The sequence below is a fragment of the Strigops habroptila genome, chromosome 4 (assembly GCF_004027225.2).
Source record: "Strigops habroptila isolate Jane chromosome 4, bStrHab1.2.pri, whole genome shotgun sequence".
Lineage (NCBI taxonomy): Eukaryota > Metazoa > Chordata > Aves > Psittaciformes > Psittacidae > Strigops > Strigops habroptila.
In genome coordinates, this window is record NC_046358.1 from 37,419,428 (window position 1) to 37,439,683 (window position 20,256).

A 20,256-nucleotide genomic window follows, 5' to 3' on the forward strand; every position below is an offset into this window, starting at 1 on the left:
TTGCCATTTCCAGATGGGCCACCATTTTTAAATTTTATTTAACCATATGAATATATGCTTGTTCCCCTTGAAGAAATACAAACATGTATGTATTTGTTATCCAGTCACATTAGAAACCAAATTCCTCTGAGACTTCTTTCTACCAGATTTAATGACTGTGCTCACAATTCTTAAGTCAAACTTATCATAGCCAAATAAACAAAAAAAGATTTAGTGCATTGCTACGAAAGCCTTTAAAATGTGTCATTAATTGTTCCCTGTGCATACATGTTACAAAATGTAGATAATCCCTAGAAATGTTCAAAGCCTAAGGCCCTTACACAGTTCTCATTCAGGTTAATGGCAAACCACCACGAGCTCCAGGGCTGACTGTTGGCTTAAAAATAGTGCTGAAATGTTCTATTACGAAACAGACAACTTAAGTTCCTAGCTCCTTATTTGAAAGCTACCATTCATTTACTTTCTGTTATGACCTATAACTGAAAAATAAAAGCAAAATAGTGATAAGAAGATCATAGGAAAACTACTTAAGAGTTTTGACTGGTCTATACAAAGAGTTATAGACTACAAGTCATTTACACCTAAACGTGACTTCACAGATAAAACAATCTGAACAAACACTGATAGAACACAGTGACTTCTTTATTGCTTTGTGTTTGCTGGATATATTTAGTGCATAGCATTCATCTGCTCCTACATTTCCAATGCTATAAACAGAGTGTTCTTAATAAAAGGCTAAAGTTGCTTAGTGGCAGCTCTGCATAGGGTTTTCTTTGTGTACTCAGATCCCAATTCAATTAAAAAAAAAATAAAGTGGGAAAGAATAGGAGAGACTATTATACATAGACCCCACGGCAGTTCTTGTGAAAACCAATCCCTGTGCAATACTTAAGCCTCTGTTTCTAATACACTAAACACAGCTGACTTCAAAATTCAAACCATAATGCTGTTAGACTTTTTTTAGTGAATAATTATTGATGCCTGAATATTTACTGTAAGAGGAAAAATATAAATGTTGTATTAAAGTTTGCAAGTTATAGTTTGACAGGTTAAGAAATAGGTTATTTGAAGGCATTTTTATTCCTGAATGAATCCCAATTCTTTATGTTCCTCTAGCACTGTAGTGGGGAAGACAGAAGGGCCAGACTAATTGTAAAAATATGCAAAAGATACTGGCTTGCTTTTTACATACAAGCTCCTCCCATAAATAGCTTAGTAATTTACATTTTAACCTATACAAGCTCATTGTATATTGTGCTTCAGAGCACTGCATGCAACTTTTTGACAATCAACAGTTTTGCCAATCTGAAGTCAAAATTGCATTGGTTCAAGTTAAACTGTTAAAAATTAAGCCAGTCACAACACCCCCATCTTGGGGACAGTTTTTGTGCTTTAGATGGATTGTCTACCTTCCAATACAGAGGCTTTAAATCCTAATACTACTTTCAAAATTCTGTTATTTACCAGGAAACATTTTGAAAAAATATTCAGGAAAAACTTTTGTGTAGTAAAGCATTAATAGGACACTCTGCCTAAGAACTATATAGACTATATATATAAATGAATTGTGCACAGAAAACTGAGCTAGGAAGTATATGCATTACCTACTTAAACTGTAAAATATCATTCATATTTTGCTTTTATAAACACGAAGGTTGGGAACTACTGGGTTCTTTTGGCTAAAGCCCAATATTGGCCTTATTTCAGTTTAATTGGAAGAGGATCTTCAATTCATCTTCTCCATGAGACATCAGGAACCTGGATTTCTGTTTGTACCAAAGGTTAATAAGAAATGTGTCTGCAAAAGTCAAACAGCATTAAATACCAAAAACTGATTATTATTCTGCAGGAGTTGTTCTGTCATTCATAATCTCTCCATGCTCCAACCTTCCACAGCTAATCTTTAATGGATGACATGCAAGAAAGAAAAATAACATCTAAAAAGGGACTCTAAAGTGAGCTTTGAAGAAATGGAAAATACTTTTCCCCTGTGCTGGAAGTTATTGCCACCCAAAGTTTATTACTGGCAAGATTACTTATTTCCTCTTACTTTATGGGATATTAAATCAAACTAACTCTAAGCTAATAGTCACTTGGATATTTGTTTTCACTTTTGCTATTAAACTATTGCATATGCATTCAGTAATTATTTTTCAGGTTAATTTAGGAAACTTAAATAAAGTTCATGAACATCTCTATACCATATTCAAGAGTTCCAAATTACCACATATCTAAATTCTCAGTATTTTTGTAAAAACAGACCTGAAAAAAAGGACTTAATTGTAGGTATATTGCTGTAGTTTCCAAGAGACTGAAAGCTGTATAACTTTTACAGCAGTAGAAGCACTGCTTTCCCCTTTTTCCACACTATATTTCCTATCATTACCCTGGTCTTTTAGAGAGCATCTGCAGAACACTAATACAGCTTTCAGGCATTAAAGGTGGTATGCAATGCCTAGCAGAACTATCAGGGCTGGACTCAATTCACTTCTTCCTGCTGAGTTGACTCTGATTTAAAAAGGTACTAAATTTTTGTAACATTAGTATTAGATATCAGAAAAAAAACCCCAAACAAACACACACACACCCCCCACCCCCCCAAAAAAAAAACCAACCAAAAACCACACAAACAAACAAATCCCACCTCAAAACTAAAATAGCCCTTGCTACAGAAAGATTTAAGGAGAAACATTTTTTGTTATATTTTCCTTCAGAATTATTCTTAGTCCTAATATATATCACTATGATAGCAACAAAAACATTCCGAAAGTCGAGGCTCTAATGCCAACTATGGTCTGTCTTGTTGAAGTAATGGTGCCAGTTACTGTGAGAAGACAGTATTTTTTTCCAGTCTAGAAAGGCTACCACTATGCTTTGCAATTCTCACTTGCATTCATCCATCTCTTTCGTTTGAAAGTTCCTATAAAGCCCCTGTATAATTTTTCTACTAGGAAAAAATGAAGTCACTTATTATGTCCATCCAAAATGAGATCTGTTCTCTCTGCTAGTTCCCCTCCCACAAAGTGCATCCATTCCCTTTTCTGTTCATGAAAGGTCTGCAGTCCCACATTTCAAGATTTGTCTACTCTTCACACCCAGTTCACATGTGATGATCTCTTATTCCCTTACATTATTCTTGTCTCAGTTCTTTTATGACTTGCTCTTCACTTGATTTTCCTGATGTTGCCTCCACCTCTGTTTTTCTTCTCTTCATGATGGGGAGTAAAACTAGTGGTACTTTCTGATATTGGCTTATAATGGGAGGAAATCCAGCAGAAGAATAATAAAGAAACAACAGGAACCTGTGGCAGCTATGACCACCAGAAACAATAGCCTCTAATGCTTAAAGGCCTGCAAGCAAAACTGCGAATTTCCTAATTTTTGTTAGCCATAAGCTACCTGACACAGATAGGGACCCAAGGAAATTGATTTTCCAGGAAATTTATTTTCCAGGCTAGCAAAATTTAAAAATAACCCTCTTCTGAAAATAGGTTATTTACTGCACACAATATTAAACTTTCTCTTTCATCGTGTATAACTTTTTCTTATTCCCTTATGAAGCATTTCACAAACTTACACTTTTTCTCTTCACTTCTTCCTTTGAGCAAAGTAAAAATCATAAAGTGACAAGCTTAGAGTTATTTGTTTCTGAAGACTGTTGTAGCTTTATTTTAAAATGTCTTTTGTCTTCAGCTTTACTGTTCTTTACACAGGACTTGTTTAAGTAAAACCCATCAATTAGAGGGTTACATTTTAAAATAGAATTGTAATATTCCTCAAAGTAGATAACATTTTTATGGTGCTCCTTTCAGATTTTTTTTTTTTTTTTAACAATATAATTTCGTGGAGTCATTTTCTTATCATAAAGTCAGTACTAAGTAATAATAAAAATGCAAACACCCATATTTACCAGCTTCACTCTACCATGTGTTATACACTGCAGTAATTAAACATTAACTAGCAACATGAAATCAGAGCAGCATGTGTTCTCCTTTCCTCAAAGGACATAACACAAGGGGAAAATGTTGTTCCTTAAACCCACTGAGTCTTCTTTATTAGGTTCTGCTTGTCCATTAGAACTCTTCCTAAGGCTTTTATGAGAGACACACACACAGACCTCCACAAATTCAGTTTGGTTCACATCATCACTGATTTAAAAACATTTATCCAAACTTAATAATGTTCTTAGAACTGTAAGACAGGAAGCAAAACCCCCATGAAATATTAACAATGCTTCCTTTTAGCAAACAGCTTAAGTAGTAAGGAGCCTTTTGCCATCTCTCTAAGCATTTAAAAGATTTCATACTTCCTGAACTCAAAAAAGGAGAAAAAAAGGGTATTTCTTAAAGGTTATCATTATTACACATTGTAACTCTCATTAAAATCTGGTTTATTCTTCCTTTCAAAATGGTTTAACTATGTTAATTATTATATCCATATTCATGCTATACTATTTTAGGAGAATACTGTGCTTAGGACATAGTTAGGAAGTTTAAACACTAGTATAGGAAAAAACAATTTACTAACAAATATTTCAACCGTATCCATAAAAATGAAACTAAACATGTTTTTGACATACCTTTTAACACACATTTCTTTCCAGGTTTTAACGAGCAACAAACACATAATAATGGAGAAACATTCTCTTTGATGAAGCACAGAGGTAAAACACTGTTTAAATATCCAGGAACAAACACAGAACCTGGGATTGAACCCAGACAATTTGAATTAGCTTTTAGCTGTTGGATATAACTGATAACCAGTGCAGATTTATTTTCCTTCTGAAAATAAAGCAAGCAGTTTATGTAAAATGGAATAAGAATAAAATTATGCCTGTATTTCAATTTGTTTCATAATATGTATAGATTTACCATTTCTTCATCACAGAAAATCTAAGAACTCTCTTCCATCTATAATATACATAGAATACTGTGTTCTCAGGAGTTTGGCATTGAGTGGATATTCAGCCATCTGTTTTTTTCAGCTGGAGAGTTTATTTTCAGCTCCATATTCCTGAAGATAGTCCTCCATTCAGTACCAGTACTTTGGGGACAGGTATTAGGACTATTATGTGAAGTGTGCATGGTCTATAACACCACAATTTTACCTAGCTTACACTTTATTTATGAACATTACGATATGATAAATTTCTAAAAGCACTCCCAGTAATTAATTTGAAACACTTTGAGAAAAACCTCAGAGAGTTTTTCTTCCACTGGGTATGTTGTACACACAGTCACTTTTCAATAATAAAAATACTCAGCTTCATTACTTCAGAAATTTCCAAAATTGTAGAATACAAATTGTCTCCATTCTTGTATGTCTACCCAAAGAACAATTCACAACAAATATAAGCATACATTCACTTTTGACTTTAAACTTAAAACCCCCTTAATTTTGAGAATTTATATAAACTTCACTCACTGGAGACATACCATCACCAGACAAAAATTCATTATAACTACCAAAAGAAGAGATTTTTCATGACAAGTGCAGGTCTGCAGTTGAGGTGAATGTGTGAGTATCTCCATGCACGGGGAGGGGTAGCATTGCTCTGAAGGAGCTAAAACAATAAGTGGTATTTGAACTGCTGGTTGAAAGGTAGAGGCACTGGTAATCATTATTTCCCCTTGTTTGTTCAGGACCTTCCAACAAAACAAACAACCTTTTTGTGATTGGATTGACATGGTGTTAACAATGCATTTAATGCCCAAATCAGTATGAATACAGGTAAAGCTCCTGCTAATACCCGTACCAGGATGTTAAAGCCACCTATTTTCTAAGCAACTCTAAACAGCCATACATAAAAAAAAGAGTCAAATCTTCCCTCCTTTAGCAAATAAAGCTAACATTCACTAGGCCACGTCATATAGCAACCGTGGGTACTGTATGAGCCATACAGCCATCTGTTAAACGCTTGCCTACCGTACCTGCAATCTTTTCTGCAATCTTAGCTTCTGTAGCTCTCTCTTGCAGTTCTAAGTCCAGTTTTATTGTCTTCAGCTCCTTGTCCTTTTCAGAAAGCTTATCTTCAAGCTGAATTGAACAAATGGACAGTAAGATTCTTACCTATCTGAAACAGTCAACTAGCTCTTTTAACCACACCAAAATTTTGAATAATAGATTCTCACCCCCAAAATACAAACACTAAGCAATACAATAGAAGTTCAATTAATTATTTATTTAAAGGACAAATGTTAAAAGTATCTTTTTTATCATCTGCCTTATCTTGCTGCACAAGACAAGCAGCAATGTTCGTGCCAGTATTTTTACTTGGGGTTCTCCAGGTATCACCAGCTTGCTAAGGAAGTTCAGAATTACATGGAATATAATGCAGATGGTATCTGCATGAACAGCCTATTTCCAACCAATATACTGAGTACTGACACCACAGCCTGCATTGACTGTGGTGTAAAAGCATAATTTTTTCATGTGCTTCACCAGATGGAAAACTGGTATTTCACATGTTGAGGCTCTTCTTTTAACTGCAAATTCACTAAATCTGTTCTTGGACAGGTATCTGAGCTTGCCATTGAATATTCCATGACACTTCATGGAAAGACTATAGACTTTTCTGTTATTTAGGCACATGCGACCTCTACTAACACTAAAAGCAATGCAGTGTGCAAGCAGAATGGAATTTTTTTCTCCTCAAGAAAAAGGAGGTTATTAGGGCACATTCATCATCTGGACCACAAGTTCCAGACTCTATTCATGAAATCCTGCCCTTGGTTTTGGTCCTTCTTGGTTATCATCTATGCAGTAAGAACCCATGTCACTGATTAAAAAGGTCAAAGAGTAGGATGAATCCAAACTGACAAGAAAGCTATTGATTGGTGCACTAAAACAAATAACAAAACTAAATTAGGAACAGTTTAAAATGTATGTTTTATAAGACAACCATAAAAGAGCAAATACTGTGATCTGAATATCTCAATTGTACCTTTTTATTTTTTGCCCTCAGTGTCTCCAATTCTTTCAAAAGGAATGCAGTTTCTGTTTTTCCACCTAAATCGGCAGCTTTATTCCATGAGGATACAAATTCAGGGAGCATCCTGTTAGCCTTTCTTTCTACGCTACTGTGTTTAGGAGGGGGGAACAAAAAAAAAACCAAACCAAAAACAGGAAAGAAAGAAAAATAATAAATAAATTATCAAAACTTGTTCACCATTGCAAATATATTAAATAGGCAGTAAAAGGGATGTCCTTCTAACACTTCTTAAATCTGTAATTCTGAGAAAAATCTGCTTATCTGGAATATTAAATAAATATACTAACATACTAAGTCATAAACGGATGAATATAAATTGGCTATGAAGCCTATAAACAGAAAATGCTTAATGGAAGCAAATGTTACAAGCCTGTGCTTAATACAGAGCAACAAAGTAATGAAACATTTGGGGATCAAATTGGTGCTCAGGTTAAAACAAAACAAATTCTTCAGTAGGATGGTCAATTCCACATTTAGCGAAATGATAATATCCAGAAGACAAGATACATGAGTTATCTTGAAGAAATCTGTAAAATGATGGTGATGGCCACAAAAATTCTATTTCAAGGTAAGACTTCTATAGAACTTGGCTATCCAGATAACTCAGATATCACTTGTAAAATGGCAGCAAAATCAGTAGATGAATGGATTAGAAGGGGAATTAGCAAATCTTTTTAACATTTGCTTCCCTTAAGCATTTTCTGTTTACATGCTTCCTAGCCAGTGAGTCATAAGTCATAAGCTGCCACAGAAAAGCTATACCTTCTGAATTATGTCTACGCTATACATTACTTTTATTATGCATAATTCACATCCTAGAAAGAAAAAGAAAGCTATCTCTTGCTCCAAAGAGCCACTCCCTTAGGTAGATCGTTGTTTGTACTCAGCCACCCCTTTCTTCACCTTCTTCCACTGGATTTATTTGCTCTATGGTTCTTCAAGAAGGAAGTTAAGATCTGTGCTCTACAGGCAAACTGTGGCGCAACCTAAAGCACATCAAATATAGGTAGCAGGCAGACTCGCATCAAAACGTTACTTAGTTTATTACACTATATATGGGTTAGAAGAGTGCTTAAACTCCTTCTCTTCATTTTCAAGATCCTTCAAAGCCTATTTCATTTTTGCTCTGCCTAGCAAATTCCATTTAGTATTGTTTCAAACTGCAAGTAATAGATGTGTCTGGATACTATTACCCAGACATTACAAATCTCAAATTTGTTTTGTGCGTTTTCCATGTTCAGGATCCCATGAACAAGTTTGAATATACCTCATAATCATCTTCCAATCCCTCAAATGTTTTCTTCTAAAAGAAAACTTGATAAGTCACATTGATGGTACACTAAGACCATCATCTACAATGCAAATTGACACTGACTCAACATTTCCTGGGTCATTCCATATCAAGATATTTTCTTACCTTATATATTAATTGAAATCTATTTGGATGACAGATTTTGTGCAGCTTATATATAGCATCTACCACAATGAAGTTTTGGCCCATAGCTTTAGGATCCTACATGCTATACATTTGCATGGGATGGTTCAACATGCTAACTGCTGTGGGGGGTCAATCTCAGTGTTCAAGACCAGCTTGATTGTCAGTGTGAGTGACATTGGTGAAGGGTAGACACAACAACCTTTGTCTCACTCTGTGCTGGGCTGTACTTAAGCACTCAGAATTATATTTGGCTTAGTGCAGGATGTATTGCCCTAGCAGCAAATCTCAGGCCCTAATGCAAAAAAAGGCAACAAGACAGATGGAAAAGTAAAGAGCCATTGGCCCAATGGATCACCACTAGATCATGCTAAAGATAACAAAACCAGGTGTAGAATCTGCCAGACAGGTAAAGAATTAGAGTATGTTTTTCAAAAGTACATTATCAGGCCTTGCAGCCTTGAACTCATTTTCAAAAGCAACTCTGTCACTCTCAGTTAAGACTTGGGCTTCAGAATGCTTAAGTCACTCAAAACTAGTAGCATGTTCCCTTGTCAGCTGAGTATACCTTCATATATTATGCCACATATGAGTGTATATATTTTTTGAGACTGTAGTAGAGGGCCATAGCTCAGTATTGAAATTAATGACAATAAATGACCAAAATTAATGATAGAATCAAATATCCAGAGTTTGTACTACACTTTTCAACCATATTTGCCCTTCTCCAGATTCCTGTCATAGGCTGCCTACAAGGTATTATAGCTCCTCATCTTCACCGCACTTCACCTTGCTTTATTCCTGCTTCCTACTCACTTTCACCTTGCCTCATTCCTGCGTCCTACTCCCTCATTATACTTAGAGTACACTGTGCTTACTGTGTAAAGCCACATATACTACTAGACTTTTAGATAATCTTTTATATTTTTTTCAATATCCATTTTTAAAATTCTCAAGAGAGATCACAATCACTGAAATACCTATAGTGTGTCACATAAGCCACTGTCATGATCATATTTTCAGTCAGTGACAAAGACTACAATGGTGAAATGCTGCATTCCACAAGCAAAGAAGGGCAGATAAGGTGAGTCCAAGTAAAAAGCTGACTTACTGATTATTATTCGAGAAATAAGCTTCCCTATTTTTATCTAAAAATCTGTATGTATATTATCTATAATTTGAATCTAGAAAAACTCTATTTAATGATATTTGTTTTACCTTGATTCTTCAGGACTGGGATTACAGCCATTTGGGGTGCCTCCTCTTTGACTCGTTACTGGCAAATCTGAAATTTTCAGTGCTTCAGCTTCTGCCTGGATGAAAGATTCTGAGGTTTTCTGAGAATTCTGATGAAACTGAAACTCAGCACAAAAGTCGTTTTCTTTCTGTTCCAGGATGTGTGTTTCTAATTGGAAATAGAAGGAAAAAATTAGGGTGGTTTTTTTGTTGTTGGTGGTGGTGGTGGTGGTTTTTTTTTTTATTTGGACATAGAAACATGAACTTAAGATTTCTCATTTGAAAATGGCAAAAAGAAGAATGTACTCTAGTTTCAGATTCACAGTTTCCTCATCACACTAAGTAACAAGAGCTGTGTTGCCTAGAGCTGTAGAGCTGGATGTAGGAGCTACGACCTATTTACTAGATTTTTCTCATGGAAACATGAAAAATTCATCACTATTTCCTAACTCTTCTCTTAAATGACTGTCTAAAATAATGCTGATCCTAGGAAATTATCTACCTATCTTTTGCAAAAATAATCTCTACCCTAATAAAACACGACGAATTTCTGCTGAGACAGGGAAATTTGCAGGTTGTGAACCAGATTCTTACTTATATTGAGGTCTTTTTCAAATCCATTTTGGCAACAAAAGGAATATCACCAAGCTGTAATTAGCACCAACAAATTTAAGGCCTCAGTATTCACTCCTGCAGAGTGTAAGGTACAGGCTCATTCAACTAAAGAACTCAAAGAATGCAAAGCACAAATGTACCAAAGGGAAAATTATCTGATTAAAGTGTTGAGTGTGATAGTTCTCTTAAGCTTGGCTACTAGATATTTTTAGGACATATTTCTGATATCAAGGTATTTAAATGAAAGAAATATCTACATACCATGAATGTTCTTTCATAAAGTAAGAACAAGTAAGTATTAATTATTGAACTATATTAAAAAATGAGGAGAAAGAAGCCTAAAAAAGCCGCAAATGGGAAAAAGTGCATATATTCTTCATTCTTTCATTAGTAGAGAGCAAACACTGGAGCTTTTTCTCTTTTAATAAAGTTAGTATTTCCAAACATTTTGCTTAAATTATGTGGTATACATCCTCTGATCCAACTTAATACTTCCTCCTCAGAAATAATAAGAAACTGACTACACAGTTGCAATCATCTACAAATAGCCTGAAAATACACATCAATCAAACAGTATCAAGGTATCATGCTACATGTACGACACAAAAGCACAGATTCCAAGTCAAAAATATTGAAGACTGTCTCTAAAATCTGTTACAATAGATTACTCTTTCCTTGAAAAAGAAAAGACACAGCCAATGGCACAGGAAACATCCTGAGGGCAGAGAGAGATGACTTGTGGACTGGCTGGAGTTGGTTGAACAAGTTCCCATACAAAGCTATGTACTACTACCCTGAGGAAAAAGTTGTCATACCCGCTGCTCATCCGTATTCTCCTTATCTACCTCACATAAATCCACTTGAATCCAATCTCACCATTACTTTAAACTATAACCACTGATTTTTCTGAAAGAGGAACAAGTGTACTAGAATTTTTGTGTTTGAGCAGCATTAAACATGTGGGAACCATAACTTGATAAAACATTCCTTAACAAGTATAACCTAACACTGCTTTCACTACTGTGATTGAAATGTGTTCCTCAGATCATTTCACAGTTAATTCAGAAACTGAACAGCCCACAGCAACCTGGATTCTTTGAGCAAATGTCTGTTGTTCACTGGCAGGTTTTTGAGAAGAAAATTCCCTTTAAGTGCTGCTACATTTTAAAACTGGATTCAACCCCTTGCTCCTCCTTACAGTAAATAGCAAGGCTCTCTAAAGTAAAAGGCATTAAAAAATTCACTATGTATACTAAAGTATATGTAGAACCTGCCCCAGCTTGGGGGTGGTAACACATAAGGGCAACATTTGGAATCCTCTCCGGTTAGTACTATCTGAAAACAAACCTAGTCTGAATTTCATTAGTTGCAAAGCTTTTTCTAGGGAGGCATACACTTGGTTGAGATGCATTTCCCATTTGAGTTATAAGAATTGCATATCACACCTTATCTTGACCACTTCTCCCATTTCACCTGAAGTGATCTGTATACACTTAGTTGCAGATTATGCCCTCACACACTGAAGGGGAAGCGCAATGCTTCACTTGCCATAACAACTTTTCCTTCCCTTCTTCTCTAGGGCATCAACACTTTCTGTGAGCCATTTGAAGTGCCTCAGGTAAACTGTGTTGCATTCTGTGGAAGAATTCAAGCACAACTTATCTGTTGCAGTAACCAGTGACATGAACCTTTGTTCCTTGTTTAGCATTACCATACTCTCCTTTGGCCCGCACTATATGAAAGTTGAAGGAAAAACCTTCTCACTCCAGAATGCTAAGAAAATTAGATGACACTAGCTATCACAGTTACACTGGGACAATTCAAAAAAGGGATTCTATTTTTTTAGCATGCAAGTAATCAACTGAGTAAGTTTTTCTCTTTTCCACAGTTACTGTTTTGTGAATTTGCTGCTTTTCATGCCAGGACTTTAAAAAGAATTCTCACAGTCATTGCAGTTGGAAGGGACCACTGGAGATCATCTAGTCCAGCCCTGCATCTCAATCAGGGTCACTTAGAGCTGGTTGCCCAGGACTGTGCCCAGATGGCTTTTGAAACAAAGGAAGACCAGGCCAGTGTTTGATTGCCCTTGTAGTACAAAATTGTTTCCTTGTATCAGATTGAAATTCATGCATTTTAACTTGTACTTAACGACTCTGCTCCTGTTAATGGGTACTACCAAAAAGAGTCTGACTTCATTCCCTTCCATCAGGTATTATTCATACTGATAAGATGCACTCCTCCAAGCCTTCCCTTCTCAAGGCTGAATCTCAGCCCCTCCTCATGCATAAGATGCTCCAGTCCCTTTGTGACTCTTTGCTGGACTTGCTCCAGTAAGACCACCTCTTTTTTGTACTAGGCAGCTCAGAATTGGTCTTGGCACTTTAGATGTGACATCACCAGTGCAGAGCACAGAGGATGGATCACCTCTCTTGATCTGCTGGCAATTTTCTTCCTAATGCAGCGCAGGATGGTATTGGTCATCCTTGCAATGAGGGCACATTGGTTTATGCTCAACATGCTGTCCACCAGGACCCCAATCCCTTCCTGAAGAGCTAACCAGTTGGTGCCCAGCCTGTACACTTACATGGGATTAGATGCAGGGCTTCACATTGCCTCTTGCTAAACTTCATGAGGTTCCTCTCTGCCCAATTTTCCAGTCTGTTGAAGTCCCTCTGAATGGCAGCATAATCCTCTGGTATATCATCTATTCCTCACAGTTTTGTATCATCAGCAAACTTGCTGAGGTTATACTCTGCTCCATCATCCAGATCATTAATGAAGACACTGAATGACATTGAATCCATTTTTGACTCTGGGAGTACACCACTTGCCTCCTACTGGACTTTGTGCAACTGATAAACACCATCTGGGCCTGATGACATTCAGCCAGTTTTCAACCAACCTCACAGTTTAGTTATTTAACCCATACTTTGCTTCTGCATTAGGATGTTATGGGATACAGAGTCAAAAGCCTTACCAAAGACAAGGAAAATAACACCCTGCTTTATTTTCTGCTTATCAGAATAGACCATTTTTGAACATCAATCATCTCTCTTGGATCTCTCTTCTTTCCAGTACTGTATCCTAAGGGATTTTTCCAAGCAGATCTCTGAGGAGGCCAAAGTCTGTTCTTCTGAAGTCCACAGCTGAGGTCCTGCTTTTTGTCCAGCTTTCTTCTTTCAGGATCCTGAACTCCACCACCACATGCTAAGTGCAGCCAAGGCTGCCCCCCAGCTTGATATTAACAACCAGTTCTTCCTTGTTTGTAAGCATCAGGTCCAGAAGAGCACCTTTCCTTGTTGGCACCTCAATCATTTGTGTAAGGAAATTGTCATCAGTGGCCTCCAGCAATCTCCTAGATCATTTGTGTCCTGCTGTTGTCCCTGCAGCAGACTATCAACATTGTTTTAGTCCCCCAGGAGGACCAGGGAACATCAGGTTTCTTCCAGTTGTCTGAAGAATGCCTCACCTGCTTCTCCCAGTCCTCCTCCATGCCCTTCCCTCTTACCGACAAAATCGAGTATAGCAACATCTGAGTTCCCATGCACTTGATCATCACTCCAGAGCCACATATTCACAGATAACACTTCCTAGGTCACCCCAACAGTATCAGTGGTGGCTATGTGGAAGCGCAGTAGAGGGTAACAGACGGTCAGATGAGCCACAGCAGCCTCCCTATAACATCCTGAACATGAGCTCCCAACAAGCAGCAAAGCTCTCTAGATGACAGGTTAAGTCAGCAGACAGATATCTATTTATTTATTTTTTTTACTAGAATGGAGTAAACATTTGCATGATGAGGAAAACATCTGCATTAGCAGCTGATCTAAATCCTTAGGCCATGTCAAGATACGGATTTTTATGTCCCCGGCTGTAAGTTACAACAGATGGAAAAGAAATAATTTAGAATGGGACTAGACATGTGTTGGCATTTATTCATGCTAACACTACTTCTTTAAGCAACTTACATTTGCAAGACACCTTTTCATCCAGATTCAATTCCCTCAAGCACATGGGTAAGACTAAGCATCATCACAGCAAGCCTGTGAGCGGCATTCCCGGAAATGTTAGATGGAACACAGAGAATCTGGTTTTTTCCCCTACTGGCTTTGTAAAAGAGAAGATGATAGCAGCCTCCTCCATTCAGAATTGGAAGCACTCTGCCAAGGGCATTAAGGTTAGAGGTTTTTACTTGTTTAATAAAGCTATAGTGCATATTTTTTTTGTCAACATGCTAAATCTGTCAGTAGAATTACTTGGGGAAGACATTTGGAACACTGTCAGACCAATGGGCATTTTTATTTTTAAAACCACTTTATTCTTTATATAGCCCATTACCCCCACCCGAATAATTTAGGCTTTAGTACATGGTAACTTGTCTTGCTGTTAAACTAAGTGGCAATATTAATCAATGTACTTTAGTGCTTTTCCTCCTGCCTCCTGCAGATTGTATTGTGCATTAATTACCAATGCTGCAGAGACACACTAGGGAGTAACTAGCATTTGCAATAATCAGGCTGCACAAGGAACATCAGAGAAAGTGTAAAACACCCTTGCAAGCTTGGGAAAAAATGCTGTAGTTTTCATTAAGTGGTATCCCCACCACTGATTCTGGCTCTTGAATATACTAAACAACTTATTTTCCATATAAAATAGAACAAGTTCTGTAGCCCAGATTAATATTTCACTATAGGGAGAAGCTGAACAGCTGATCTTCTGTATGTATTTATCTTGAATGAATAGCTTGTTCACATTGAGGGAAAGAAAAGCAAATGTTAGGAAGAAGGAATATAAAGACACTAGAATTAAAGCTGGGAATTGACTGTGAGGGACATAAGGGGAAGATAATGCTGCCATGGCTTGCAATTGTAAAGGCGGAACAGAATTCAATGTTGTTAAGCTGGGAGTGGTTAAAAAGTCAAGTAAAAACATTGAATCTAACACATTTTGCATGTAGCCCTATTTTTCATAGCTGCTTCTTAGAAGTGCAGCACCAAATAATCCTATACAGACACTGATAATATAGAAAGAAACGTTGAAGATGTAAGTGCACAAAAGGTGCAAATTCATCTGGAAGGCTATGGAGGCAGTAGCTTCCCTTGTTACACCACTCAGCATATTCAACAGTCCCATCATCCAAGCAGAAGCTGGGTGGGCACCTCCATCTCCCTGTCTGCAGTCTTTCAGCACCCCACTAGTCAAATTGCACTGATAGCTCAGAGATTTGCAGGGGATCTCTGCAGAATAACAATACAGGAAAACAAACAAACAAACAAAAATCCAGTGGAACATGCATGCAGCACTGCAGAATACATGGTTGGCTACAGATCTGCCTGCAGATAAGTATGGGGACATTGGAAGTCACTGGTGCTCCAAACCAGCTTCAAGTGTAAGAGTACTTACCACTTGCTACCTATAGCTTCCTAGTATTAGTTTTAAGCTGGTCTGTAGAACAGACAAAGCATGTTTTCATCTGTCTGCAAAAGACTGCATGAATGAACCCCTAGAGGGATGGCATTAAGAGGCAGAATAGGAAAAAGAGCACAACCAGGAAGGAAGAGAATGAGCCTCTCTGGGAGCATAAGCAAAGCTGACTGCAAACTCAGTAGCTTGCTCTTCCTACATGACACTGTCAGATTAAAAACATTTGGAAAAACAGAACAAAACATTGTGCTACATTTGAGGAACTAACTGCAACCTCAATTACTAAAAGCCCCCAAAATTCAGTTATTGACAAGCTCTAATTTACTGCTAATCATTTTCAGTCTAAACAAAAATACAGCTTCAATTTCTATGTGTGTTTTTTTTTTTTGTGTTTCACAATAACAAAACCTTTTAATTTCAAATATCAAGAGGGAATATTCACTATCCAACAAAACTATGAAAACAAAGAGCCACTCTGCCCCTACACCAGACTAACTTATTCCCACTAGAATAAAAGGGCACACTTAACTACAGTTTAAAAACACTTTCTTTTGCTTCTACCTGCTAATCACATATCTACCTCAACTTGCTTCAATACCTGTTGTGTGTAAGAGCATTGCTTGAGAGCTTCACCTATTTATTTTCACTAGACTAATTGCTAGTCTCTATTACTGAGTTTCAAATTATCTAAATTTTTTTTGTACATTAATATTACAAACATTTCTGAAAATATAGTTTTGGGGCATATGTTTATGACAAAGCACGCACACCTGCAAGTGTTCTAACAAGCTGTTAGGATGAGATGCTGCACTAATAAGGAATTTTAATAGCTTCATGTGAAAAATGGATTATAGAATTCTTTTAAGTTCATAAGATCTAATACCACTGGATTTGAATTCTTAGAAATATTTAGTTTCTATTTATTATACACAGTTAACAAAACTTGAGCTTAATAGCCACTAATTTTTCTAGCTATGTAAATGAAATTAGTACTATAGCTGAATATTCTTTCATGAGCTGAAAATGATGAGTCAGCCTTTTTGTCAAAGACAAACATTCATTCACATGGCTGTATAACTACTGGAACTTCTACCAAACAGGATGACTGTGAAAGACTCAGATTGCTCAACGGTTCACTCCTTACCAAATGATTAAAAAGCATAAATCCTGAAAATGAATGGGAAACCAAAAGTAAAGGATTTCATGAGCATAAATACGCTCAGAAAGAAAATGAGGATGGTCAAGAAATATGATCCTATTGCCTGGTGTAAGTGGAAAGAAAAGAGTTGGTTTAGGTTTTAGGCACTTTCAGAATGCTTGTTATTTCCATTTTGTATTTGAGTTGACACAGATGCAACATACATGATTTACATCTGTATCTCAAGAGGTGCTTTTTTCTTTTTTTTTTTTTTTTTTTGGCTTCTTCCTCAGTATTTTATCTTTCTCACAATCTGCAAGTAAGTTTCAGAGTTAAGCCCAAGAAAAGATGCTGTACTTAATTTTCAAGAAAAAATTCATTCCTGTTTCTGGAAAACAATTACAAAAGCTCAGTACAAAAGTACAAGATCAATATACATTTTCTCCAAAACAAACAAACAAGAAAAGTGCAGCTTTACTCACCTTTGGACTTGCTACAGATTTATTTACATTAGCAATTGTTTAGGCCCCTTCAGTGCAGCTTAGTATACTGAGTACCAGTAAACTGCAACTAACAGCAAAAGGTTGTCCCTTCATGACACACTTTTTCTAATGTTTAAAGAAAACTGGGCAAAGCTTAAGATGATTTTTCAGTAGGTTCTAAGATTTCACTGAATCACTTCTGTAGCACAGCAGAATGGCAGTCACAGCAACCTGATAACAAGCGAAGACTGAGCTTAGAGTAGTTGTGCAATACAAAGCTAATTCCTTTAATTTCTCAGTGCTCTGCCCAGCCAAAATGCCACATATAACCAGCCAAGCCCTTGGCAGTAATGAAGAGGAATTGTAGATATACACTCGGTGCCCCAGTAATACATAACTGTGGGCTCTGCCGAGAGTGCCATGGGTCAACTCAGAAGAATAAGGACTATCAACTTACTTTTAACTAACTCTTACTCAGAAAGGTCCTGGATTTTACACTGAGATCAAATATCTGCTCTTATTAAAGAAACAAATGACAGAAGTTCACTGAAATAAGCCTTGAAAACATTTTCTGGAAACTTTCTCAGATATTTTACAAGGGATGCATAAGCACTATGACAGTCATTTTAAACCATCATGAAATAACTGGATCAAAGTCATTGAGCCATAGAAAAAGTAACACTGCAGAAGTCCATGGCACTGTATCATCCACGCTGTATCTCGGAGCTTATGCTACGTTACTGGTGGCCCTACCTGCTCCTGTCTCAGAGACCTCAAATTCTTCTCTCTCCTGTTCAGAGTGGCTTCACCAACTCATTTTAATCGGACTTCAAGAAAAAAAAAATTACCATTTTTACTTATGAATGATAAAATAACACAGACACAAAAAATTAAGAGAAATTTCAAGTAACTAAATTGTTATCCTTCCACATTCCTTGATGATAATTTTCATTCACATTACAGATTACCATCTTTCTGTATTAGGAGACAGATGTGCAGTGTACAGTATACACAAACTTCCAGCAATTTCAATAGCGGTCAGAAGAAATTACATGGCTATTTTTTATTTTTTTTCCCCTGTATTGACTATCATTCTAATATGGAGAACTTCAAAACAAGAAAAACTGTTGTAGAAGTCAGTCAAGTTAACAGAATAATACAATTCAAATGCTCGATCTCTGGCTACAGCTAAGCTTTTAAGTTGTCCAAAGTCATGATCAAAGAGAACAGTGTATTCTTTTTGGAATTTTATTGAGAGAGTTCTCTGCAAATGAAGTAAGAATAACCTAAGCTATGCGGTGCATTACTGTCTTAGTTTGCTCTACATCTCATGACACATACACACGCAAAAAAAAAAAAAAAAAAAAAAAGAGGCTTGAAAATATATTGTCTGCTAAAAGACAGATGAAACTCAGAAGTTTAATGTTTGATTTTTTTTTTTCATTCCTTAAAGGAATCTAAACAGAACAGTGAATTCATTCTGTGTCAGCATTTTAAGCGGGGGGACATCTGTGTTGCTTTGAATTCTTCTTTATTCACCTGTACTTGCGTGGAATCCTGGCAACACCCTTCATAAAGGAATAAATTTAGAAGGAGATTAAGAACAGTTGGAGTTCTTCTGGCAAAGGCAAATTTTTACAATACTCCAAGGATTCTGATTACTTTAGTAATGATGTTTCCCTCGCCTATCCCTCTCACTAAGTCTTTTGCCCTTATATTTTGCATCTAAGCAGCAATTGTGTACAAAATGGTGAATATTTAAAATAGTCTTTAAAATAAGTCTTTAAAATATGCAGACAATCATTATTTTGGAATTCACTGCAGTTGATCGTGATGCACTTATTAATGTGTAAATATCAGACATTTCCTTTGGCATTCCACTCTCCATTTGCAATTCATTAACATATTGTTATTTTAAAATATTAGTGTCTGAGAAGACACCAGATTTTCGCTGGATTGGTCTCACACTTGAAAAAACATTTTTATATTCCGAATGCATCAAAACAGCAGAATCTCCAGGCTGATACAAAGTGGGATTCACTGAAACACAGTGTTCGTTCTAATGGATGGATGATTGTGTTTGGTCTTTTGAAACTTTGAAGTATAGGTAAGTCTTGATCACACAAATTAATAAATCCTAAAGCTGGAGTTAACAATAACCATTACACCCAAATTCTGCAGCTTAGCCCAGCCAATTTTTCAAAAGGTCAGGTTGTGAACTGGAGAAGATCAGGGAGGTCCACCGCATAGCTTTGTTGCCAGGCATCTCTCGTCTGGATTGTTGCAGGCATTTATTAGTATTCGTCAGCAGACTCAACAAAGCAAACAAGAAATTCAAGCACGAATAATAAAATGAAATGCTGCTATATAACCCTTTGTCATTCAGCAAATATGGGACTTTTTAGCTACATTGTTCCTAAACCTGGGTTACTACTTTAATTTTTCTCCACAGTGCTGACTGAATGAGTATGCATGTGTGTTAAATGCAGAGCTCCCTTAACAACTGCAGGACTGCCATTTAATCTGTTGGTAGATGGACCATTTCCTGTGGGAACTCTAGCTATGATTTCCAGATCCACCAAATAAATCTCAGATTAAGATTCCAAATGAAACCTGCCTTTGGCAGATAAAAAATGTCAAGATGGATATAAACAGTAAAATTATAAATTATCTAGGTGTTGCACGATGACTTGATGTGCGTTTTTTGTTTACACTTTCCCCGATATCACAACTATACAAGGCATTCATCAAATGTCACACTTTCATAATACTGGAGGCATCATTAAAACTGTTTGGCTAAGGACCTTGAAGTGTTTAAGCAGTAGCTCAAAAGTATATTTGTGCAAAGTAGAAGAATAAATTTACATATCAGCAGCAGCTCATAAGGGATGGGTAAATATTCTGTTTATCTCTCATTGTAATTCAGGTTAGTTTA

At 36.6% G+C, this 20,256-nt stretch overlaps 1 protein-coding gene across 7 annotated transcripts in view; it reads right to left on the minus strand.

The window, feature by feature from the left end:
• The window catches only part of MIPOL1 (mirror-image polydactyly 1), a 197,177-nt gene that overhangs the window by 134,096 nt on the left and 42,825 nt on the right, over positions 1 to 20,256 (minus strand). For 6 of the 7 annotated variants that reach the window (XM_030485266.1, XM_030485265.1, XM_030485267.1 and 3 more), the window contains 3 exons: positions 9,645 to 9,831; positions 6,944 to 7,079; positions 5,931 to 6,036 (listed from right to left, as the gene is read on the minus strand). In XM_030485266.1, coding sequence (XP_030341126.1) covers positions 5,931 to 6,036; positions 6,944 to 7,079; positions 9,645 to 9,831 — 429 coding nt within the window. The remainder of the gene's footprint in view (positions 1 to 5,930; positions 6,037 to 6,943; positions 7,080 to 9,644; positions 9,832 to 20,256) is intronic. The other variant, XM_030485272.1, reaches the window with a different exon arrangement.